Genomic DNA, 24,913 nt, shown 5'->3' on the forward strand with positions numbered 1-24,913 from the left:
AAATAAATTTTAAAAATAATTCTATAGTAGTTCTGTTGGGTCTTGATTGCCATTTGGAAATGTTTTTGCTTGCTTATTCATATTGACATATTTTGGTTTTATGTGATCAATGTTTTTAAAGTGGCTGTCAGAGTGGCTTAGTGTGTGTTTGGCGCATTCCACAAGATACCACACAGACCAGTGTGACTAGTTGTGAAGGATGGTGGGATCGCGAATCAAACCGCCAGGTAATGTTCTGGTGTTTTTGAAGACCTGATCTGAAACCATAGGTAGTATATGCCATCAGAGTAATTCTTCCTTGGTTACTAAAATAATCATTGCCATGTCCTAAAGGGCAAGATCCATTAGGGAAATGTAAATATTGTCTGAATTAGCTTAATTTTGTGTAAGTCAGAGAGAGACACCTTAATTGCTGAGCAAGTAGATTGCTGGAGCCCAAGAGTTCAAGACCAAATCAAAAAATTAGCCAGGCATGGTGGCACCCATATGTAGTCCTAGCTACTCAGGAGGCTGAGGCAGAAGGCTTGCCTGTGTTGAGGAGGTCGAGGCTGCGGAGGGCTATAATCATGCCACTGCACCTATCCTAGGCAACAGCGAGACCCTGACTCCAAAGATAAAATAAAATAAGAAGTTAGCTCTGTAAGTATCTGAATTTCTATCTAGGCAAGTAACATAAATTCATGAAGCTGAGAGTTGGAAGGTATGGGAGGGTAAAAAGCAAAAACAAAAAACCCAAGAAGCACACATGTTTTCTATGAAGGCCAACAGCTACCACAGAGCTGATTGTCAACTTCCGGAATTAAAAGGCTATTATTACCAACTTGCTTTCTTTTTTTTTTTTTATAAAAACCAAAAATCCGGTGTTTTAAGTAAAAATCTTCCAATATTAAACATTGGCACAGGCCCTAAAAAATTTTAAAGCACCAAGTGGCCAGTTAAATCACATCTGTTAACTACCAGTTTGCCACCTCTTTTGTTCATGATATCCTTGGGAGAAATACACTTTACATCGTCTTTGGGTAGTGAGTACATCTGGTGTTATGTTGTCATAACTAGAAGGAAGATGGAGCTTAACAGCAGGAGGGAGGGAGCAACCAGCTCGCTAGTAGAGTATCATGGACTACATGGAGGCAGGAGCACTGAAGATAAGTCAGCTTTGCTCTTTGTGCCTTGCCTCTCTCACTTAAAGCCTGCAGAGCAAGTGTGTCACTGACAGAGCCACCGGCTACCCAGAAGAGGAGCCTGTTTTATTTGGAGTCAGCATGGGCAATTCATAAATGTTAGGCATAAAAATTAAAAATTGCCATGTGCCTATAATCCCAGCACTTTGGGAGGCTGAAGTAAGATAATTTCCTGAGCCCACGGGTTCAAGACCAGCCTGGACAACTTGGCAAGACCTCGTCTCTACAATAAATCAAGAAAAATGAGCTAAGGCATGGTGGTGCATACCTGTAGTTCCAGCTACTTGGAAGACTGAGGCAAAAGTATTGCCTGACCCCAGCAGGTCACAGACGTGATTGATTTAATTGGCCACTGTGGTGACCCAAGCCTAGGTAACAGAGTGAGACTCCGACTCAAAAAAATAAAAAATAAAAATTATATAAAGCTAAAACTTAAAAATTAAAACACTGGTTAAAAAGAAGTCAGAATTTACCTGTCTCTGAGGGAACTTTGAGATGTAGTTATTTCTGCTCATTTGAAGAGTAGGAAACTAGTTTAGAAATGTGTCAAAAAATTTGAAACTCAACTTCCACAAAGGAGAACCAGACTGACCTTTATTTATTCACTCAGTTATGCTGACCTTTATGAGAGAGGGCATCTTGACACCCTGCCACCAGTTTCGTACTGAAATATTAAATGTCCAAGAGTGAATTATAAATCTTGAACCTATAAATTGTTTTTATTTTAATTATATTTAAAATGATGAATTGCAGGATGGATCTAGGAAGCCAGCAGGAGCCAAGTGTGTTTATCAGCTGCGGGGACACATCACTCCTGTTCGGACTGTTGCCTTTAGTTCTGATGGGTTAGCCCTGGTGTCTGGTGGACTAGGTGGCCTCATGAACATTTGGTCTTTAAGGGTAAGAGCATAGATTTTATTTTTATATTAAGGAGTATTTTTACATTAACTTAAATACATATAATAAAAATTAACCAATCTTAGAAACATGAGTGTAATAATGTCTTGAATACTGAAGAAACTCCCTTCAGAATCCTCTGCCTTTTAATTTTTCTTTCTGATGATAAATTTTTTTAATATCCCCTGGGCTCTAGAAAATTAGGTAATAGGTACAGAATTGGACAATACTAAATTTAGCTAAAGTGTAGATTTTTAGAATATGTTTTTGTGAATGTGAATGTCAATGATGCCTAAGGTTAAATAGTGAGTATGTTAAATATATCTCATTTTAGGATGGCTCTGTCTTGCAAACTGTTGTGATAGGCTCTGGAGCTATTCAGACCACAGTATGGATTCCGGATGTTGGGGTAGCTGCTTGCTCAAATAGATCAAAGGTAATATTGTAGTTATATCGAATTATGTAGTCTAAGTACCTCACTCTGTGGAGGAGAAGCCTGCTATTGACAGGGATTATTGCTTGTCTAAGACAGTGCAACTATTTAGTGGCAGAAGGACAATGAGAACCAAGGTTGCCTAGTACTTTTTCCACAGTACCTCATATCTTGGTGAAAGTTCTTAATTATTTAGCAATATCATTTCCTTGGGAGGTATAAAGTAGATTTTTACTTTCTGCCATGTTTTTTGACATAGCACTAAACTATCTCAAAAAAATTTTCCCTAAAAAGAACCATTGCAAAGACATTTAACCTAAGTGTTTAAAATATATCCTGGCTTTCAGTGTAATATTCCAGTAAAAATACTATTGCCCTGCTGTGAAGTGTTTCTATGATGTGACATTATCCCTACAGTATTATTTTTCTTACCCTTAATGGTTAGAACCAATGTGCTGATTTTATTTACATTTTATATGGTTAAATGATGTTAAAATAAGCTGTAAACATGGGTGAATGGTCCTACTGGAAGTAAAATATAGCCTTATTAGGCAGTAATGGCCTGTGTGGAATAAACCGTAGAGCCAGAGTGAAAGCCGTGCTGCCTCTGTTACAGCCATGTCCCTCTCGCATCCCTGTAGCTGTGTCAGACTTTTGAAATATACTAGATACTTTGTCCTGCAAGTCCTAAGAAATAGCTAATAATTGACATTGTTTCCTTAAAAATAGCCAGCTCATCCAAAGCAGTTCACAAAGTTTATGATTATTTCTTATTCATTTTTACTTAGACAAAATTTAGAATATTTTGAAGTTCCATTGGCATTTAAAGTATCCCTTCAGATATAAAATGTCCAAGAAGCAAAAGTGTTTAATGCAGTTAGTGGAAAGAATTTCTTTGATTGAAGGGTGATAGCATTATCTTGTATTTAAACAAATTTATTATGTACCATGTTTTATTTTCAACCAGGATGTTTTGGTCGTGAATTGTACAGCAGAGTGGGCCGCTGCCAATCACGTTTTAGCAACCTGTAGGACAGCACTGAAGCAACAGGGTGTTCTGGGATTGAACATGGCTCCATGCATGAGAGCGTTTCTGGAGCGACTGCCCATGATGCTTCAGGAGCAGTATGCCTATGAAAAGGTACTTCATTACACTCCCTCCTAGAACTCCACAGATGCCTGGCACTTGGAATTTGATTGCAGCTTTGAACTTATCTTTAGAGCATGAGGTCTGAGGAAAATAAGTGGGGCCATTTGGGCAGAATCAAATGAAGATGAGTCATGCCTAAAACAGATTTCTCCTAAGCCTATTCTTTATTTTCACCAGAGTAAGAAAAAAGAAAATTTGTTTCATTGCTTTTCAGAATGTTTATTCACTCCAAAACTTCTTAACATACCTTGCTTCAGAGAATTGCCTTCCCTTTTCTGACATACACATCTACTTTTATATGACTTTGCGTGGGGATGAATGTTTGGACATCAGAGTGAATGTCCTCTCCACTCAACAGGTGGAAAGTTTAGTGGAAGAGCCACATTGAACTGAGCAGGTCCTTAAAGATTGAAAATGAGGAGTTGTAGAATTTGGTCTTACCCGGGCCGTGATGCTAAAGTGGCCTGTCTTCTAACCCCCAGCAGTCACAGTGTGCTGCTCCCTAGGCAGAGTGCTTTAGTGGTTTTTTCTTCCTTTTTTGCCATGCTACATTAATACAATCAACAGTTAACCACACTCAGTTAATTTCACTGATGTGTTTGCCCAAGTTTTCCTTTCTGAATCTTTCAGGTTCACACACAGTTGCTTTACCACGACTAGGTAATGCCATGGAAGAAGGAAGGATTTTCCTTTCATAGCTACCAGGGTTCTCTTGGTAAAGGAGGAAAACTGAGAGGGAGCAACTCCCTGTGGCTTAGCAGTTTTTTTCTTTTCAATCAAGAAAAACTATAATGAAAATAGACTAAATGCAATCTTGAATTGAACCCTAGAGTAGAAAAGAAGTCTTAGTTGGAAAACTGGAGAAAACCAAATAAGGTTCTGTGGTTTAGTTAGCAGTTATACCAGTGTTAGTTTCCTAGTTTTGATAAATGTGAAAGGGTTGCATAAGATGTTAATATTAGAGAAATATTAACATGTGGGTGATGGGTATAGAGGAATTCTCTATACTATCTTTGCAATTCTTTGTAAATCTAAAATTATTTCAAAGTAAAAAGCTTAAAAAGCAATACACTTATAAAATACAATTACAAGCTTTCAGAATGCAGTAGGTTAATTTAGAATATTTGACACAAACATGCTTGTGTTTTCTCTTAGCCGCATGTGGTTTGTGGCGACCAACTTGTTCACAGCCCCTATATGCAGTGCCTGGCTTCCCTTGCTGTGGGTCTGCACCTGGATCAGCTGTTGTGTAACCCTCCAGTGCCACCACACCACCAGAACTGTCTCCCTGACCCTGCATCCTGGAATCCAAATGAGTGGGCCTGGTTAGAATGTTTTTCCACCACCATAAAAGCTGCTGAAGCCCTGACCAATGGAGCACAGTTTCCAGAGTCTTTTACTGTTCCAGATCTAGAGCCTGTTCCAGAGGATGAACTTGTCATCCTAATGGTAAATATAATATGAGCTGCTCCTATTTGCTGGTGAGATTGTATTATGGGGGCAGGTAGCAGGCCTTAACAAGTATTTGCTGGCTTGAATGACTAGAAGGGATACCCTTAGAGAAAGTGAAATATTTTTTTTTCAGGTAATCACTTTCAATCTGACGACAGACCTCTGTAGTGACGGGAATTGATAATGTGAGAACTGGAGCACTTGTAAACCTGCCAGTTCTCAATGACATTGTCCCGTATTTTCCCGTTTCTTTTGTTTGTGGTCACCTTGTTAGTGCCTTACTTGTATATATTTTAGCATCTTTTCCTGGTCATTTTGTGAGACTTATGCCACATACAGATTCTAATTTATTTGGCACTTCAAGAGTGTCTTTAATTGGCATTAAATAAGAATATGGAAGAGCATTCCAATTGTAATTTCTTTCTGATTGTGCTTGAGAGTGTCTGGCTGTAGAAACTGTGATGTAGATGGCATGCCTGTGTAGTTAGTACAGGCCAGCACTTGGTCTGACATTCCCTTTGTTTTCTTAAGATACATGTGTACAAACATTTGAATATATAAATATAAATACAATATAAAACAAACAGCAAATATGGATTGAGGAGAACTATCTAGAGTTGTGTATCCCTTAATGACAGAGATATGTTCTGAGAAATGTATCTTTAGACAGTTTCGATGTTGTGCCAACATCTTAGCATGACAACACTTATACAAGCCTAAATGATAATAGCCTATGATGTAACTAGGCTACAAACATGTAGGGTATGTTAAGACAGTAAATATAGTAGGCACCTGTAACACAATGGTAAATACTTGTGTATCAAAACATATCTAGACATAGGAAAGATACAGTGAAAACACAATATTATATTCTTATGGGACCATCATCATACATGTTTCATCATTGAAATGCTGTTATTCAGAGTATGACTGTATCACATGTTTTAATCAGGAAGTGTCCTTCTAAGCCTGTTTGGTCCAACTCTGTCATTTTGTAGATGAGAAAACTAAAGCCCAGAAAGATGAAGTAATTTGCCCACAGTTGCATAGGAGTTCAAAGGGGCAGTGACTTCAGCATGTGATCTTGTGGGTGTTCAGAAAATGTAAATGGCTAGCTTTGGGGGAGGTTTTGTTTTGTTTTGTTATTTGAGTTGGAGTCTCACTCTGTTGCCCAGACTGGAGTGCAGTGGTACGATCATGGGCTCACTGAAGCTTCTACTCCCGGGCTCAGGTGATCCTTTTGCATCAGCTTCCCGAGTGGTTGGGACTACAGGTGTGCACCAACGCCTGCTATTTTGTTGCTGTTGTTGTGTTGGGACGAGGCTTCACTATGATGCCTAGGCTGTTCTTGAACTCTTGGGCTTAAGCGATCCTCTCACCTTGGCCTCCCAAAGTGGTAGGATTACAGGTGTGAGCCACCAAGCCCGGCCAGAAAATGTAAATGGTTAACTTTGAATCACCAATGCTGTAATGATAGTGATAGGGAAAGTGTTTATGATAAAGGGAAATGTTGACAATGTATAAAGTCAAGTTTGATATAATTATAAAACTGCTCTTAATTTCTCATAATATGACCATGTTCTTTTTTGGAAAGAAGACATAGTTGTTAGAAGAAGACTTTGTTGTTAAGCAAAGATGAATCTTGACTAAACAGGATTGGTCCTGATGTGCTCCCTGTCTTGCAGGATAACAGTAAATGGATTAACGGCATGGATGAACAAATTATGTCTTGGGCAACTTCCAGACCTGAGGTAAGTAAAGATGAAGATAACTATGTGATAGTTCTCAGTAAATGTTTTGATTCTGAATGCTTGTGTGTTTGTGCCCATATCTCCCACGGAGGCTGACACATACTTGGTATTGAATACATGCTTGTGTAAATGAAGGGATTAATCTAGTTTTGAAATGATTGCGGTTTTCTAGGACTGGCATTTGGGAGGTAAATGTGACGTCTACTTGTGGGGTGCTGGCAGGCATGGACAGCTGGCAGAAGCTGGAAGAAATGTAATGGTACCTGCAGCAGCTCCCTCCTTCTCACAGGCCCAGCAGGTAATTAACAATTCCAGTTACTTTGCTGCCAGTAACTTATTGTGGTATAAAGCTTGCTCATTTTATTTCTGTAACAAATGAGCAATATAATACATTAGGCCTGCCCAGGACAATTTACAGAAGTGTAGCTACTCCTAATTAGTGAGTCTTTCTTTGGGGCCATAACCTCCTAGGATCTTTAGCCACATTTCGTTGACACCACTGCCTGCTTCTAATAATCATATTTCAGACCCTTCTTGAGGCCACTACTTTCTCATTTGTTCTTCTCTACCTCAGCTATTCCTGGAATCCATGACTTTTTCTTGTGTGTGTCCCATCCAGTTTCTGCTTCTTTCTAGTCCAGTCTTTAATATTTTCTCATCACTTTTTCCTGTCTTTTATCTTTTTGTTGTTCTAAACTATTTTAAATGTCAGATGAGTCTCATACATCTCTTAGTTAAATAAAAGCAGTTTTACTATAATCAGGGGCTTAAGGGACCCATAGTTATATTAACCCTTTCCCTTTAGTAAAAAGAGAAAATAATGAATAAAGGCATTCTAAGTGTACATGGAATCCTTGCAAATGTTTGCATGTTAAAACTATATACTAATATATTTAATTGTATGTTTTTATACTAGGTCATATGTGGTCAGAATTGTACCTTTGTCATCCAGGCCAATGGCACAGTGTTGGCTTGTGGAGAAGGAAGTTATGGCAGATTAGGACAAGGAAATTCAGATGACCTTCATGTGCTGACAGTTATATCGGCCTTACAAGGTAAAATTGTGCTTAAGCAGAACCTACAACGTAATATAGATTTGGTTGTACGAACCTTTGCTAGATGAAATCATACTGGGTTTTCACTAATATTTAAATCCTCTTTTAAGTGTGTAAACAGTCTTCAGTCCCATATTTTAAGCCACATTATTTTACAAGTTATCGTAACAATGCTAGAATTTAATGATATATAAATAACTGTTTTGGAGACCAATGAAGATTATGAACATACAATCTTAAAATTTACAAAATTGTAATTAGGTATGTGTTAACAGCAGTAGCAGTCATGCATGTGTTCCATTAAAATTAAGAATCAGTTTATATGGAAATGTGCAAGAGTGCTCTTTAAAGGTCATTTCTGTCAAGAGTTCTGTGTGACTTGGAGAAACAAAATCTCTGGAGAAGTTACTGCAGGAGCCCTGTCTTGCTCCTTAACTGCACTCTTGGTGACTGAAGTCTGTGAAGAGCACAGAGGATTTTTTTAAGTAAAAGCATACAATTAACCATGAGTTCTGGATACATTTCTGAGAAACTCTGAGTTCTTTTCCTTGAGATCTAGATGTGAAGAACACAGTGCGGGGGTAGGGGATGGTGACTGGCTCCTGTAAGCTTCTTGGCTCTGGAGTGTTGCACGTGCTATTAGATCCGTTTGTAATTCAGTTTTCCCAATTGTTAAAATGGAGTGTTAGAATCTGCCTTATGGATCCTGTGTGAAAACAGAAAATGAGATAATCCACATAAAGTATATCGAAGTAGCTAGAACATAGTCATCGATGACTAAAACTGTGGTGTTCATCTTCCTCCTTTTCCTAATCATCATCATTATTTTAGGGGACTGCTCCAAGTTTTACTAGGTTATGGCTGCAAATATGATTTAAAACTAAAGAAATTATTATTTCCATAGTACCATTGGTTTCTTTCAGTTCTGAGGGTATTTGGTAGCAACTGCAAGTACAGAGGAGAGCTTTAACATCCAGTGACTCCTGTTGGATTTTTGCTTTGTTCCAGGCTTTGTGGTGACCCAGCTGGTGACTTCCTGTGGTTCTGATGGGCACTCAATGGCCCTGACTGAAAGTGGTGAGGTCTTTAGCTGGGGAGACGGTGACTATGGTAAACTTGGCCATGGGAACAGCGACAGGCAGCGGCGACCGAGGCAGATTGAGGCCTTGCAAGGAGAAGAAGTGGTGCAGGTCAGGCAGGACGTGGATAAGTTGCCTTTGAGAATAAACGTACTAGTTGTTGAGTAGGACTCTTCAATTTAGGTAACAGGAAAGATAGTAAATATATATTCCACAATCACTATAAGAGATCCACTGGTTTTGGGTGTTCAGATTCATTCTTGAGATTGTCAGGAGTTTGAATGGACTTTGGTGTTAAAATGGCCCTCTGTTTCCTGAACTAGCTTGTTGGCCCAGGCTAGGGTGCTACAGGGCCTTGGAAGAAACACTGTGGGATTTAGCTCCTGCCACACAGTTCTTGATATACACTTTGCTTTTGATTATCATTTTTGTTATAAAAGCTAAGTTCATAAGCATTTTCTGGAAAACAATTAGTGATCTAAAGTAATACTGTAAAATTGCATAGCACCTTACAGTTTACAAAGAATTTCCCCGTTCCTAGGTCAGGCTCAGTGACTCAGCCTGTAATCCCAGCACTTTGGGAGACTGAGGCAAGTGGATTGCCTGAGCCTGTGGGTTTGAGACCAGCCTGGGCAACTTGGCAAGACCTCGTCTCTATAATAAGTCAAAAATTAGTCAGGCATGGTAGCATGCGCCTGTAGTTCTGGCTACTTGGAAGGCTGAGGTGGAAGCATCATCAGAGCCCAGCAGGTCAATGCTGGCATGGCCATGAGTGTGCCACTGCACTCCAGCCTGGGCAACGGAGTGAGACTCGTGACTCAAAAAAAAGAATTTCCCCATTCCTTATCTCATTTAGTCTAGGTCATCTGTACACAGCTGAAGAGTAGCAACAGTTATTCCAAGCTATGCTACTTAAGCTTGATCTTCCTGATGTTGCTGAGATAGATGAAACTTATGGGAGCAGGAGAGCCACTTGAGCAGATAGAATACACTAGTTTTGAAGATCTTGAGTTGTCAGTGAAGTTTATAGCTACATTAATAACAACAAAATGACTGATCTTATTTTCTTAGTGTCCCCAGTTAAATTGTTTTCTCCCTGGTTCTGTCTTAGATGTCTTGTGGCTTCAAGCACTCAGCAGTGGTAACTTCAGATGGCAAGCTGTTTACCTTTGGGAATGGTGACTATGGTCGTCTAGGTCTTGGAAACACTTCTAACAAAAAACTTCCAGAGAGAGTGACTGCACTGGAGGGATATCAAATTGGACAGGTATGGAATAAGTCAATAAGATGTTCTAGCTGATCATAGTTTCTCATTTCTTCTGTGTGAAATTAGACGCTCTCCTTTCAGGAAGACCAGGATCGCCAGTTGTACTTAACCTCATGTACATTTTGTATGGTCTAATTGATAATTTTCACTGTTTCCCAGTGTGAAATTTACATTTTAATTCAATTTTAAAGTTTATTTGTGTGAAAAACAAACAAATGAAACTTTTATTTCAGGATGTGAATATTTTAAAACTCCCCTCCTTAAAGCACTAGTACTGCTTGCCATAAAACCTTCAAACAATACATATTTTTGTGGCTCCTTTCTGGTAGCCTTGAGTGGGTGGTTGAATTGCACCATCGTTGGTAGTTACTGCTCTTCAGCAGTAATTGTTTCTTAAAAGGAAATATTTTTGTCTCTTTCCATATCATTCCTTGGATACTCTCTAGTGTGGATGAGTATTTTTTAGTTTTATAAACCTTTTCCTATCTTTTGTACTCCCTAATTCTGAGTTAGCCACAGAAATTGAAGAATTTTACCTTGAAGAAGAAAGTTATTTGTGGATCTTAGGAATTATTTCTCATTGACGTATTTTGGTTAACAGCTCTGAAGCCAGTAGAAATCTTTAGAAACATAGCTAAGTTTTGCACTGAAGTGGAGAAAAAGGGTCCCAGAAACAGGTGTGTGGTATGTGTTTTAGGTCTTGTGATTTACCTTACCTAATACCTCATTATTTCCCCAGGTGGCCTGTGGATTAAACCACACTTTGGCAGTGTCAGCAGATGGCTCCATGGTGTGGGCTTTTGGAGATGGAGACTATGGAAAACTAGGTTTAGGAAATTCTACTGCAAAATCTTCCCCTCAGGTTGGTATTGTCTTTAGGTTTTCAAACAACATAAATAGTTTTTATATATTTCAATAGTTATTTTTAGTTGAAAATACTTACCTTTAACCTTTTTGGTAATTTATAATGAAGTTTAGAAGCTTCTGTTGTTCATTCTTGAGTGCCTATCATTCTAGGTCTTGGTTTTAAATAAGCCATTAAGCCAAGCTCGGTGGCTCAGCCTGTAATCCCGTGCTTAGGGAGACTGAGGTGAGTGGATTGCCTGAGCCCGTGGGTTCGAGACCCGCCTGGGCAACTTGGCGAGACCTCATCTCTACAATAAATTTTAAAAAATCAGCCGGGCATGGTAGCGCGTGCCTGTAACTCCGGCTACTTGGAAGGCTGAGGTGGAAGGATTGCCGGAGCCCAGCAGGTCGAGGCTACAGTGGCCGGGAGCGGCCACTGCACTCCAGAATGGGTGACAGAGTGAGACTCCAACTCAAAAAAATAAATAATAAAAATAAATAAATAAATAAATAAGCCATTAATAACTAAGCTGAATGTAAAAATCTGTGAGACTAACCTTCTGTTTCCCTGGGTGGGCTGAACACTGTAGGACTACCTCTGATATAGAGAAGAAATAGTTAGAAACACATCTCCAAGGTGTCTCATGGAGGGAACCATGAGCAATCCTTTGTAACCCTCTGCTTGCAGCTGCCACTCTAGCTTATTATTACCACTGAGTTACACTGGTATGCATCTCCTTTTAAAAAACAATATAAAGGAAATCCGAGTGCATAAATAAAGAAGTTAGTAGCTATTATTTGCATCATAGAAGTTTCTTGGCCCTGCAGAAAACTTCCTGTACAGTTCTTTTATGTGGGTTTTCCTGACACATTTCATAAGCTGCATGATTTGCAAATCTTCAGTTTATATTCAACTTCAGATTCATCATCACTAATAGTCTTTGACATCTTGATAACCAGACTATGAATATTCAGCCAGGGATACAGAGAGTCAGAAAAGCCTTCTCTGTGAAACATAGAAAGCAGCTGTTGTCATCTGTGAAAGCTAAATAGTTAAACTCACAGAGAACAGCCCATGACTTTACTTGGGCTTGCAATGTTCTTTAGAAGGTTGTGGGATTCTCTGTGATCTCTGTTGCTTGGAGGAATAATACTTCCACTTCATGTGGGGTCCTGGGGATTTTAGTCAAACTGCCCCTACACACTCCTTCCGCCAAATTCAGTTAGTTTGTAGAACTACAGGAGAAAAATAGCATTTAGGAGTGTGGCTTGGGTAGAACAGTAGGTAACAATTAGTATTTTTATTAGAAGTTCTTGATGTGTGCCAACAGGCAAATTCAAGAGTGTTTTTGGTTTTGGTTTTGGTTTTGTTTTCCTTCTTAATGAATGTGCCTTACACTTTTATTTTGCAGAAAGTTGATGTCCTTTGTGGAATAGGAATAAAAAAGGTTGCTTGTGGAACTCAATTTTCGGTTGCTTTGACCAAAGACGGTCATGTGTATACCTTTGGTCAAGGTAAGGCATTTTTTTAGTTTACATTACTTCGTGTACACATGTATTATAGAAACATTTGCCTTCCAGTGTTTTAGAAAGTGCTCTAAATTGAGTTCTTTTTTTGTTCTGGTTGGTAGGTGGCTACTGACCCTCATTCACTAGCTACTTTTCTATTCCTCTTTCATAAACTTTGTTATAAGGACAAACGCTCCTCCCCGTTAAAAGCCCTCACTCTTGCAGGAAGAGTCCCTGCCGAAGTCCCTCCCTTTCTCCTTTCTCCTGCCTCTAACATGCTGCCACAAACACTGCCTTGACCACCAGAGCTCCTCTGTGTCCTAGCTCATCCCTATGCTTTCTAGGAATTGGTGTTGCAGATCTTTGGAATTGGAGGAACTCATAGGCATTCTGGGTTCAAATCTTGATTCTTAACCCAAGCATTCACAGTAGGGCTCCTTGGCAATAAATTTATTTTCTTAAGTGCAACATTTTGGCAAGCTATAGTGACTGATGGGTGTGTGACACAGGTCTGAGGAAGAGGAATTAGACTATGACTTAAGTTTCTAGTTGTGAGTGAGCATTGATGCCCCAACTGAGGAAGGGGAAGGGGTAAGGAGCTTCATGTTAGTTATACTAAATGGGACCATCAGCCCTAGATGTATGTATGGAAATATCCAGTAGGCTATTGAGAATTTGGATCTGGAACTCCAGAAAGATTGGCTATACTGATACAGGTTTGTGACATTAACTCCATAACATTTCTGCTTGTTTATTTTTCTTTTTCTCAGATCGCCTGATAGGCTTGCCAGAGGGCCGTGCTCGCAATCACAATCGACCACAGCAAATTCCTGTCTTGGCTAGTGTGGTCATTGAAGATGTGGCAGTTGGAGCTGAACACACACTTGCTTTGGCGTCAAGTGGAGATGTGTATGCCTGGGGGAGCAATTCAGAAGGACAGGTAAGTATTTAACTTGCTTGCTGCTGCTCGCTCATATTTTAGAAAGCTGACAGTGTTCCTCATTTGGGAAAGGGTTAAGCTAGGAAACTCATAACCTATCCCACAATGCCCCAGACACACCACTTTGCCATAGAACTGATTATTTTGTGTGTCTAGTTTTATAATATCTCTCTTGATTGTGGTCAAAGGAGTATTATTTAAAAATCTAGCAGTACAGCAGAGTGATCAAGGGAACTAACTGGGCACATATATGGGTGTGTGTGCCTGAACACGTTGTTCAGTGCCTTGGACATAGCAGCACTGTGCGAGTATTCACTGCTGTCGTCATTATCATCATTGCTACAGTAATATACAAAGTTAGGTCCTAGGAGTATCAGTTACTCTGGTAAAAAGAAAGAAGGAAACAATCATGCTTTTCTATTTTAAAATTTAACAGTGCAACATAGTTTATTTGGGTTTATGCAGGAAGTCTTGTCACCCCCATTATTTAGAGGAATAAACTGAGCCTCTGAGAGATTGAGAAAAGATGCAAGAGGCTGGTCTGTTTGGCCTGCTCTCTCTGTGGGGGAGGGAGAGACCTTGATGGGAGATGTTTGAGATGCCTGCTAAATGGTGACTTTTAGCCTTACATACAGAGCCACCTCCCATTCCTCTGTATTCTCTGAGTCTGGCTGCCCCTAATGCCAGGAACCCTTAGCTCAAGATGTCTAGTATTATTCCCAGTCGCCTTAGTTTGGTTCCTGTGGTCTCCTCCTCATCACTACCTTAACAGACAAGGAAGCTGCTCATTACTGTGCTTACACATCAACTTAATGAGAAGAGAGTTCATGTTGAAGAGACCTTTGGGAGTTCTCTGGCAGTAACTTGGTATAATCCTTCCTGATATTGAGTTGTTTGACCACTGAAACACTGGGTATCCCAGTCTGACCCTCAGAGTAGAGATTTGGAGATACGAATTTGCTTTTATGTATGTTTTTGTATGTATTTATTTATTATTACCCAGAAATCAGTATTTTAAGTAAAAGCTCTATAGATCACTCTGGTTTTTTGTTTGATTATTTCTTTGTTTTTTTGAGTAGGAGTCTCACTCTGTCGTCCAGGCTGGAGTGCAGTAGCACTCTCACAGCCACTGCAGCCTCGACTGCTGGGCTCAGGCAGTCCTTCTACCTCAGCCTTCCAAGTAGTTGGAACTACAGGCATGTGCCACCACACCCAGCTAATTTTTTATTTATTGTAGAGATGAGGTCTCGCCAAGTTGCCCAGGCTGGTTTCAAATCCCTGGACTAAGGCAGTCCTCTCACTTCTGCCTCCCAGAGTGCTGGGATTATAGATGTGAGCCACCGCACCTGGCCATTATTACTTTTTAACTTTCCAAGAAGTTATTCCCTTTCCAGAAGTGGAATCCAAGAATGTGTTCAGTCATTAAGACTCATCTGTAGCCGGGCATGGTGGCTCATGCCTGTATTCCTAACACTTTGGGAGGCAGAGATGAGAGGATTGCCTGAGCTCAGGAGTTCGAGACCAGCCTGGGCAACTTGGTAAGACCTGGTCTCTACACTAAATCAAAAAACTTAACTGGGCGGCGTGGTGGCGCATACCTATGGTTCCAGCTACTTTGGAAGACTGTGGTGGAAGGATTGTCCGTGCCCAGCACGTCGAGGCTGCAGTGACTGTGAGCACGCCACTGCACTCCACCCTGAGTGACAGAGTGAGACTCCAACTCAAAAAAAAATAAAATAAAAAAGACTCATTTGTAGATTTGAAATTGCCATGTTACAGCTTAGGCTTTAGCAGACAGTCTGAATTGTGAGACTGTTATGATAGACAAGATCAGAATTTATTTTATTATTGATGCTAATGTATGGTATAGATATTAACTTATTTATAAGTTACAAATAACACTTATAATGTAGATGCTACCATCTAAGACAGACGTTATCATCTTGACGTCCTCTCTTCCTCTTCCTAATTGAATCTCGGTATATTCGTGCTTTATTCCCAGCTCGGCCTAGGCCACACCAACCACGTTCGAGAACCAACCCTGGTAACAGTTCTGCAAGGAAAAAACGTTCGGCAGATCTCAGCTGGCCGCTGCCACAGTGCTGCGTGGACAGCACCTCCAGTCCCACCAAGAGCACCGGGTGAGGAGTGGACTTTCCAGGCTGCTGCAGCTCTTTCAGCAGTTCCCCATAGCACTATCACACTGTCTCTTGCCAGCTCCAAACGGCATCCGGTGTCATTTTGAAGCCATCAAGTCCCCCGCCACACAAGCAAACCATTCTTTGTGCTACCATTACTAGAAGTATTTTCACAGCAGGTGTTACTTCTGCTGACTTTGCGAAGCAGCCCCTCTCCGCGCCCCCAAAAGAAGAAAACATATTACTTCTGCAGGGACAATTTATAATTTTAGAGCAGCAACTAAGTATTTTTATATATAAAAACAATGACAGATTATAGCTTTCAAGGTCCATTGTTATGAATAAAGATTAAAAGCCCTGAGACCATTTGTCAGATTCCTCAGCTAGTTAACTGAAATGTCTGTGCATTGGTATAGCAAATCAGGTTGCTGCCATTTTACTCCAGTATGTAGCAAGACTCGTGGGCTATTTCTCAGTTTTTGTTATTTGTTTTACTTTTAACTTATTATGAAAACCTTATAGATCTACAAGAAGACTTAAAAATATAATGCATACTTGTGTACATAACACCCAACTGTGCGCCCTTTCTTATTGAAACTGTGTTCCATTCCCCACAAATGTAGCCTTTACCTTAATTGTGACATTTATCATTCTTATGCATTTCTTCATATCTGAGCTGTTTCTTCCTTTTTTTTTTTTTAAGTCAGGATCTTACTATGTCACCCAGACTAGAATACAGTGGTACAATGATGGCTTACTGCAACCTCGACCTCCTGGGCTCAAGTGATCCTTTTGCCTCAGCCTCCCAAGTAGCTGAAACTGTAGATGCACACTACCACACCTGGTTAACTTTTAAAATTTTTTTGTAGAGATGAGTTCTCTCTTTGTTCTCCAGGTTGGTCTGGAACTCCTGGGCTCAAGCAGTCATCCCACCTCAGCCTCCCAAAGTGTTGGGATTACAGACATGAGCCACTGTGCCTGACTGTGCTGTCTCTTACTATCCAGGCCCTCAAGCGCTATCTGCCATTCTCTGGTGTCTAAGGCACTGAAATTTCCCAATAGCAACCTTATCCTCAAGAGCTCAACATTCTTTTCCTTTTTTGCTAACCTCTCTGTTTCTTAGCTACAGGTCCTTGGGGAAATCTCTCCTTAGAGATTTTTTTTTCTTAGATAGTCTAAGAGAGCAAGGTGAGACTGCCAAGTAGATTCCAAGCAAGCAGGAAATGGTTTCTAGTTAACAGAATCCAGAATGAGCAGTGCTGCCTATGCACTGACAATTTCAGGTACTCTGGCTTCAGAGGGATTTCACTTCTACTTCACGGCAGAGGCCATGCAGTGTGGCATGTAAAGCTTCAGACCCTGGGACTAAGTTGCTGGGGTTAAATCCCAGCTCCTCCACATATGACCTTGAACCTCAGTTTTTTTGTCTGTAACATGAGAGTAATAATAACACCTACTGCAAAGAGCTCTAAGAGTAAATGATTCCTGGCCAGCATAGTGGCTCACCCCTGTCATCCCAGCACTTTGGGAGGCGGAGGGGAGAAGATCGCCTGAGTCTGGGGGTTCAAGACCAGCCTGGCAACTTGGTGAGACCTTGTCTCTACATTAAATGAGGAAATAAAATTAGCTGGATATGGGGTTCCATCAACTTGGAAGACTGAGGCAGAAGGATCATCTGAACCCACCAGGTCGAGGCTGCAGTGGCTGTGAACTTGCCACACTGCACTCCAACCTGGGCAACAGAGTGAGACTCCAACTCAGAAAAAAAAAGAGTAAATAAATCAGTTCATGTAAACCTCTTAGAAGAGTGCAAGGCACATAGATGTTAGATGTCAGTAAATGTTAGATTTTAGTAAGAGTAGTCATAGGTCAGGCACAGTGACTCATGCCTGTACGCCCAGCACTTCAGGAAGCTGAGATGAGAGGATTGCTCAAGACTAGGAGTTCAAGACCAGCCCAGACAACTTAGCAAGATCTGGTCTCTACAAAAAAATCAAAAAATTATTTTCAGGCACGGTAGCTCATGCCTATAATGCCAGCACTTTTAAGACTGAGTCCGGGAGTTCAAGATCAGTCTGGGTAACACAGTAGGGAGACCTTGGCTCTACAAAAAATTTTTAAAAATTAGCAGGATATGGTGGCACACACCTGTTGTCCCAGCTACTCAGGAGGCTGAGGCAGGAGGATTGGCTGAGCCCAGGAGGCTGAGGCTGTGGTGAGCTGTGATCGTGCCACTGCACTCCAGCCTTAGTGACAGAGTAAGACCCCAATTCAAAAAAGTAATAATACCTCTGGGAATTGAACTGTACAGTGTTCATTTACAGGAAATTCAAGGAAGTTCTTTTCTGTTTTTATACTTCCTGTGTTTTTACAAGAGTGTAGCTGTGGATGTGGTCCTTGTAGTCTCTACTCCTATTCTTGAGATAAAAGTCTTCTTGAATCACGTACCCATGTCTTTCATGCTGCTCTGGCTGCTTTCTTGAGATCCCTGATGAATAAGGGAAGTGACTCAGCTAAGCTTCCTGCCTACATGGTCCTACACGGTCCTCACCAACACTTTGTATTATTATGAAGATGGCAGTTATTAAATAGGAAAGGAAGACTTTGGCTTTATTTATTGTTATGAAGAAAGTGCCTAAGCCTGTTGTTAAATAAATGGGAAACTAAAGAAAAGACCAGGTTACCATAAAGATCTTTTTTTTTTGAGTCAGAGTCTCACTCTGTTGCTCAGGCTGGAGTGCAATGGCACAATTACAGCTTGCCATAGCTTCTACCTCCTGGGCTTGGATGATCCTTCCACCTCAGCTTCCCAAGCAGCTGGGACTACAGGTGCATGCCACCATGTCCGGCTAATTTTTTTGATATATTGTAGAGACAGTGTCTTGCTGTGTTGCCTCGGCTGGTCTGGAACTCCTGGACTCAGGAAGTCCTCCCACCTTGGGCTCCCAAAGTGTTGGAATTACAGGCATGAGCCATTGTGCCCAGCCATGAAGACATTTATAAAACCAGCACAAATGCAGTAAAAAAAAAAAAAAGATGAGTTGATGGATGAAAGAGTAGATATATAGATGAACAAGTAAATAGAGCAAAATATCAATTAGAGAACTTAGATGATGGAAATGCATGTCCATTGTATAATTATCTCAGCTTCTCTGTATGCTTGGGATTTTTCAAAATATGAAAATGAAAGCCATGCATTTTGTCTCACAAGTGCCCACTTGCTTTGTGGACAGGTGTGTCAGTACCTCTGCAACTGGGCCTGCCTGATGCAGTGCCCCCCCAGTATGGGGCGCTGAGAGAAGTGAGCATTCACACCGTGCGGGCCAGGCTCCGGCTCCTCTACCACTTCTCTGATCTCATGTACTCGTCCTGGAGGCTGCTGAACCTCAGCCCCAACAACCAGGTAACAGGCCAGCTTGGTGAGCAGCGCCCATGGCCTGCTCATCTGGCCCCCAGGGCCTTTCCCTCTTTGGAAAATTCTTTCGTGGCTCACTCTTTCTTTACTCTTGGCACCCAAGAGAAACCGAAAAGACGATTCTGTTCCCCTTTTATTGCTGTTTTAGGGACAGTCTAGATATTGGTCATCATGCCATCAGAAGTGGTCTTTCTTTTGTCCTTTGGGCTGACCAAAACTCAAGGAAGTATGAATGGCTAGGCATGTCATTTCTACAAAGTCTAATATGTGATTTTAAAACTTAAGCACACAAAGCTATTAGAACCATAGTCAAGGTTGTTACATAAATAAATCTCAGATACTTTTTTTTCTCCTTACAAATCAGTGTTCTGGGTCTTGTGGAGAGGAGATGGGGAAAATAAAGTAAATTTGGCTAATTTGACTGTCTTCATAGAATAGTCCAGTAACAAGCTGGCTAGCTATTTGTGTGTGTGTGTGTGTGTGTGTGTGTGTGTAATGTGTAAGCATGGCTGCCAAAATGTGTAAAACTGTTAATAAAAAAATCACTCGGGTAACCAGTCATAAGGCATATGAGAGATTTGACAAATCACTGTTAGATAATTAGCCAGGCAGCAAAACTAGGCAGCACCAGCGTGTGCATAAGCTGTAATTGGTTGGAGAAATGTTTATAATACAAAGGTGAGAAAAGCAGCTCAAAATGATATAAACACCATGACCTCCATAATGTGAAAAGTGTATTTATACATACATGAAAGAAAAAGTGTAAATGAGGCCATCTCTGTATGGCAGAATTGTGGTTCATTCCACTTGTGTGTGCACGTATGTGTCCTTTTCTGTATTTTCTAAGATTTTGAAAAGTAATAATTTTGTATTTTATCAGAAAATATTTTTAAAAGTTTTTGATATTTACTAATACCCAGGCTTAATGCTCTTAAATTGCATTTTTAAAGGGGTTTATGTTATGAAAGTGAGAAATGTTATTTCTTTTAGGCATTAGATTATAATCATTTCTCTATAACCTACTTTGTGTTACAGAACAGTACATCCCATTATAATGCTGGGACTTGGGGCATTGTACAGGGACAACTTCGGCCTCTGTTAGCCCCTAGGGTCTACACTCTGCCAATGGTGCGCTCCATAGGAAAAACCATGGTTCAAGGCAAAAACTATGGACCTCAGATTACCGTAAAGAGGATATCAACCAGGTTAGCATATGTATGTATGTGTTTCACTAACTAGCTGGAATTTTTTTAGGTGAATGTTGTTACTAATTCCCATGAGCCTTAGCCTCCTCACTTATAAAGCAGGATAGATAGTAATTGTACTTATGTGTGTTCCCTGGGGGGTTAGAATGTGTCTAGCCAGTGTTTGGCTGTCGTTAAATTGGCCTGTTCATTCACTGATGGGAAGATATCATCAAGTGATCTTTGTGGTGATTTGGGGAAATTGGTGAGAGCTGTATTTCATTTCTTTCTCCCTTTCTTCTATTCTTTTAAAGAGGACGGAAGTGTAAGCCCATCTTTGTTCAGATAGCAAGACAAGTAGTTAAGCTGAATGCGTCAGACCTCCGTCTGCCTTCTCGAGCGTGGAAGGTTAAGCTCGTCGGAGAAGGGGCTGATGACGCTGGAGGAGTGTTTGATGACACCATCACAGAGATGTGCCAGGTATATTGCATGTGTTCCCGGCTGAGTTGTCTTGTCAGGTAGTGGCATAAGTGGCCATTTTGCTGTTTTCAGTGGTCATACTGTCAGACATGTTTTTATAAATGTAGCAAGGATACATTTGAGCCTCATATAAAGTCATGCTGTTAGTGATATATAGATGAATTAGAGCAATGGTTTGTGAAATGCTTTGTCAAGATACCTTACCTAAATATCGGTGCTTAGCCATCTACTAATGACTTACCATCTGTTATGCTATAATATTGGCAGAGGAGATAACAATGACACATATGTACATTTATGTAATGGACAAATCCAGGACCATCCATGTGTTCTGATGTATTCTGGTGCTCTTGGAACAAAGCAGAACTGCCAGGCTCCAGGGGAGTTAGAAGAATAAGTGTTGAGGGTTCTGATTTTAAGATCCTTATTAGCAGCTTTATTTCCAGATTAACTCTGTTCTTCCAGCTTTGCCTAGTGTCAGGACTTTTCCAGTATATCCTGTGACTAAAATAATGCATGCCTATCATTTATTGAGTCTGTTTGAAACATCACTACACTCTACTTGCAGCTCTTCCAAATCCTGTACTGGATTAGATTCTTGGTTCTGCATACTGCGAGATAATTTCCATATGGGGAATTTCCTAATTTCGTTTTTAAATGGAACCACAAAAATAAAGTATAGAGATAGCTGGTTGACATATAGCATTAAGAATTCCTCAAAATGTTCTCTTTTTAGCATGATCTTAAACGTAATGGCTTTGTTCTCTTGATGTATTTGTCATTTCTCAAAAAATGTTCTTTTTTCTACAGGAGCTTGAAACTGGTGTAGTTGACCTTCTTATACCCTCTCCCAATGCTACTGCAGAAGTGGGTTACAATAGGGACAGGTATGGCAGTCAGCAAGTGTTTATTGAATGTCTAATAATAGCTCACATTACTGAGCACTTACTATGTACCAGGCACCATTTTCTGTGTATTAGCCCTCAAATCCTCACTGTAACCCTAAGGAGTACATACTGTTAATATCCTCTTGGATGAGGAGACAGGCACTTCAGTCGAGACTCGGTAGCATGTATCATGAGACCAAATCAATGGTAGTGTGAGGGTAGAGGCACCTCATACTTGGTCACAAAACTTGACTTATTTGAATTTTTCTCCACCCAAATGCATTAAAAAGCTTTATTATGCTATCAAGTCACAGCGCTTAGTATTTGCAATTATTTATTATCTTTATATTTGCAAGATTTGTGAATTTTGGGTCCTGCTTCGTGGGCTTGTAAATAATAAATGAAATGGCTTTAGGAAATAGGAGCAGACAGCTTAAAACCAGTTACTTGTCCTCTCACAATTCTTCTAAAAATAGTTTAAGATATGGTGGTCCCTGTGCTGTCTAACATAATCGTCATGGTCCACACGTGACTATCGAGCACTCAACCCGTGATTAAGGATGCTGAAGACTGGATGTTTAATGTTGTTTAATGCAACAGCCATGTATGGCTAATGGCTGCCGTACTGAACAGCACAGGTGTAGACGAATGCCGTAGCTGTTGTGGGTAACTTACTTCTAATAGAAATGAGGACCATTTTGTTTGAAATATCTCTAATTCTCCAGGTTCCTTTTTAATCCCTCTGCCTGCCTCGATGAACACTTGATGCAGTTTAAGTTCTTGGGAATTTTAATGGGGGTTGCCATCCGCACAAAGAAGCCTCTGGACCTCCACCTGGCCCCTCTGGTGTGGAAGCAGCTGTGCTGTGTCCCACTTGCCCTGGAGGACCTGGAGGAGGTGGACTTGCTCTACGTGCAGACCCTCAACAGCATTCTTCACATTGAAGACAGTGGGATCACTGAGGAGAGTTTCCACGAGGTACGTTCCAGCCAGTCTGTGCCTCTGCTGGTGCCGGGGTGCCGTGTGCGCCAGCGAGGATGCTTGTGTGTGAAGATCAGATGCATCTTCTGCTTGCCATCTGGCTGAGCCATGCCGTGTCTCTGCTGCTGCTGCCCATGGCCACTCGAGCCAGCAGTTCCAGTAGCTGCTGGCTCTGGCCCCCAGCTCTTCCCTCCCCCTTAATTTGTCCTCTGCCTGAAGAGTGAGAGCCCGGAAAGCCAAGGGAGAGGGGAGGTCTGGGGTGACCAGAGTTCAACAGGTCTAGTCTGGAGACAGATTCTGTTCCATTTGTAACGGCAACCAGCTGAGCCAGCACATTCCTACTGATCAAGTAGCCTGGTCAGGCCTATCTTGCTGGCCTTGTGTTTATCATGAAGGTGCTTGACTTTGTCACTGTTTTGCCGTATTTGTATGTAATATACTTTTTGTTGTCATTTCTACCGTGAAATAAAAATTGCCTTTTCTTCTTTTCTTAGATGATTCCTCTTGATTCTTTTGTTGGCCAGAGTGCTGATGGCAAAATGGTTCCTATAATCCCAGGTGGAAATAGTATCCCACTCACATTTTCCAACAGGAAGGAATATGTGGAGAGGGCCATTGAATATCGACTTCATGAGATGGACCGACAGGTGAGATGAGGCACTTCAGGAGGCACTTGGGAAGGCTCAGGTGTGTCTCCCCAAGAGACCATCAGAGCTGACTGGTCGCCACCAGAGTTGGGCATATGTTTCTACTGTGTAGCTTCATTTGTGTCTGTATTTCAGACCATATGTAGCGATATCTCAGGTCGTCTCTTTGGGTCTGCTGTCTCCTTACTCGGGGCTATAATCCTCCTCTGCGTTGGTCATCGGTTGCACTGAGGCCAGACTCTCACCGGGGTGTTTGGGCCTTGTCTCTTCACTCCTCTTCAGTCCTGTTGTCCTCATGTCTTACTGCTCTCAGACTCAGTGTCCCCACTCCAGTTGGACTGAGGCCCATGGGAACGAACCCCCCCGCTGTGCTGATGTTGCAGTCCCCCATGAGTCCTTCTCTACCTCTCCTGCTACAGTTCTTCCAGCTCCAGCTAAGAGTGCGTCTCCTCACATGGTGGCTCTCCTTCAGCTCCCTAACCTGTAGAGGCCTTTGTCCTTATTGCAAGATTCCTTGAGGTATAGCACATACATCTGTGTTGTGCTCTAAGAATTAAGCACCCGAGTTTGGGTCTTTTCTCTTCGATGAGCTTAGCAAGAAATCGTGAAAGATATTTTCTATTTCACTTGAATTATCCTTGTTCTAGGCTGACATGCAAGTAAGCATTTAATAAATAATGAGAGTATGAGTGAGTGACCATAGAAATGGACATTGTATCCAGAAATGGTTCTATTGGTAATATAGTCATTAATAGCTGTTTCAGTAATACTTCATTTGCAGAATATGTTGGGGTCTTCTTGAGAGCTGGACCCAGGCTGTGAGGCTATAGAAGCTTAGTAGTTTGAAGTATACACATTCCATACCCTTCACTCCTGGCTCTTTCTTAGACTTTGACTTTGGGCCAAGTCCAGTTGGAGGGCTGTATCTTTAGCTTACTGAAGGTAAGTTCTGTCAGTGCTGCAGCCAGGGCTTAGGATTTGTCTTCAGTTCATGAATATTTTTCATCCTCAGAGAATAAATAACTGACGAAACATGCATTGACCACTTCGTGCATGCCAGGCATCGTGCCAGGCACCCATTCTCATGCGCACCTTCTCTCCCAGTTCCTGTGTCACCATTTCATGGAAGAAATTGCTGAGCACCCACAGCAGAGCCAGGATCCCACGCCAGGCTCGGCTGTGTCTCTGGGCTCCCTGGTGGCCCTTCCTCTGGGGTCGGGAGATACCCTCTCCGCAGCCCAGCTCTGCCCAGCCCTGCCCTGGCTTTGTTCCTTTAACAGGCTCTTCTTCCTCTTTCACTTTCTGCATCTCTCAAGATTGAGTGTTCACCCCACAGCTGTCCTCGGTTGTCCCCTGCCACCTTCAGGCAGCCAGACTTATACCTCAGCCTCATTTTTTCCAGACGGCTTGTGTGTTGTCTTCGACCAGGTATAACAGCTTGCTTTTTTGGCAGACTTAGTCTGCACTTGTAGAGACTGCCCTCACTGCTGGTCTTGATCTTTAGGAGAACATGGGCATGGCAACCTTAATGCCAGTTTCTTTCTTTCTTTTTTAAAGATGGGGTCTTGCTCTGTTCTCTAGGCTAGAGTGCATTGGTGCCATCATAGCTCACTGCAGCCTC

The 24,913-nt window shown here is 41.3% G+C and overlaps 1 protein-coding gene across 3 annotated transcripts in view; it reads left to right on the forward strand.

The window, feature by feature from the left end:
* Nucleotides 1-24,913, forward strand: part of HERC1 (HECT and RLD domain containing E3 ubiquitin protein ligase family member 1) — a 159,529-nt gene that overhangs the window by 128,503 nt on the left and 6,113 nt on the right. For all 3 annotated transcript variants that reach the window (XM_021712609.1, XM_021712610.1, XM_008058555.1), the window contains exons 56-75: nt 122-227; nt 1,935-2,081; nt 2,413-2,514; nt 3,479-3,652; nt 4,817-5,110; nt 6,799-6,864; nt 7,037-7,162; nt 7,781-7,919; nt 8,928-9,109; nt 10,110-10,265; nt 11,005-11,127; nt 12,524-12,626; nt 13,391-13,560; nt 15,563-15,701; nt 18,932-19,101; nt 20,149-20,318; nt 20,612-20,777; nt 21,588-21,664; nt 22,390-22,642; nt 23,140-23,292. In XM_021712609.1, the coding sequence (XP_021568284.1) occupies nt 122-227; nt 1,935-2,081; nt 2,413-2,514; nt 3,479-3,652; nt 4,817-5,110; nt 6,799-6,864; nt 7,037-7,162; nt 7,781-7,919; nt 8,928-9,109; nt 10,110-10,265; nt 11,005-11,127; nt 12,524-12,626; nt 13,391-13,560; nt 15,563-15,701; nt 18,932-19,101; nt 20,149-20,318; nt 20,612-20,777; nt 21,588-21,664; nt 22,390-22,642; nt 23,140-23,292 (3,016 nt within the window). The remainder of the gene's footprint in view (nt 1-121; nt 228-1,934; nt 2,082-2,412; nt 2,515-3,478; nt 3,653-4,816; nt 5,111-6,798; nt 6,865-7,036; nt 7,163-7,780; nt 7,920-8,927; nt 9,110-10,109; nt 10,266-11,004; nt 11,128-12,523; nt 12,627-13,390; nt 13,561-15,562; nt 15,702-18,931; nt 19,102-20,148; nt 20,319-20,611; nt 20,778-21,587; nt 21,665-22,389; nt 22,643-23,139; nt 23,293-24,913) is intronic.

This window comes from Carlito syrichta, unplaced genomic scaffold (genome assembly GCF_000164805.1).
Source record: "Carlito syrichta isolate Samal-C Ts95f unplaced genomic scaffold, Tarsius_syrichta-2.0.1 Scaffold303399, whole genome shotgun sequence".
In the NCBI taxonomy this organism is placed as follows: domain Eukaryota; kingdom Metazoa; phylum Chordata; class Mammalia; order Primates; family Tarsiidae; genus Carlito; species Carlito syrichta.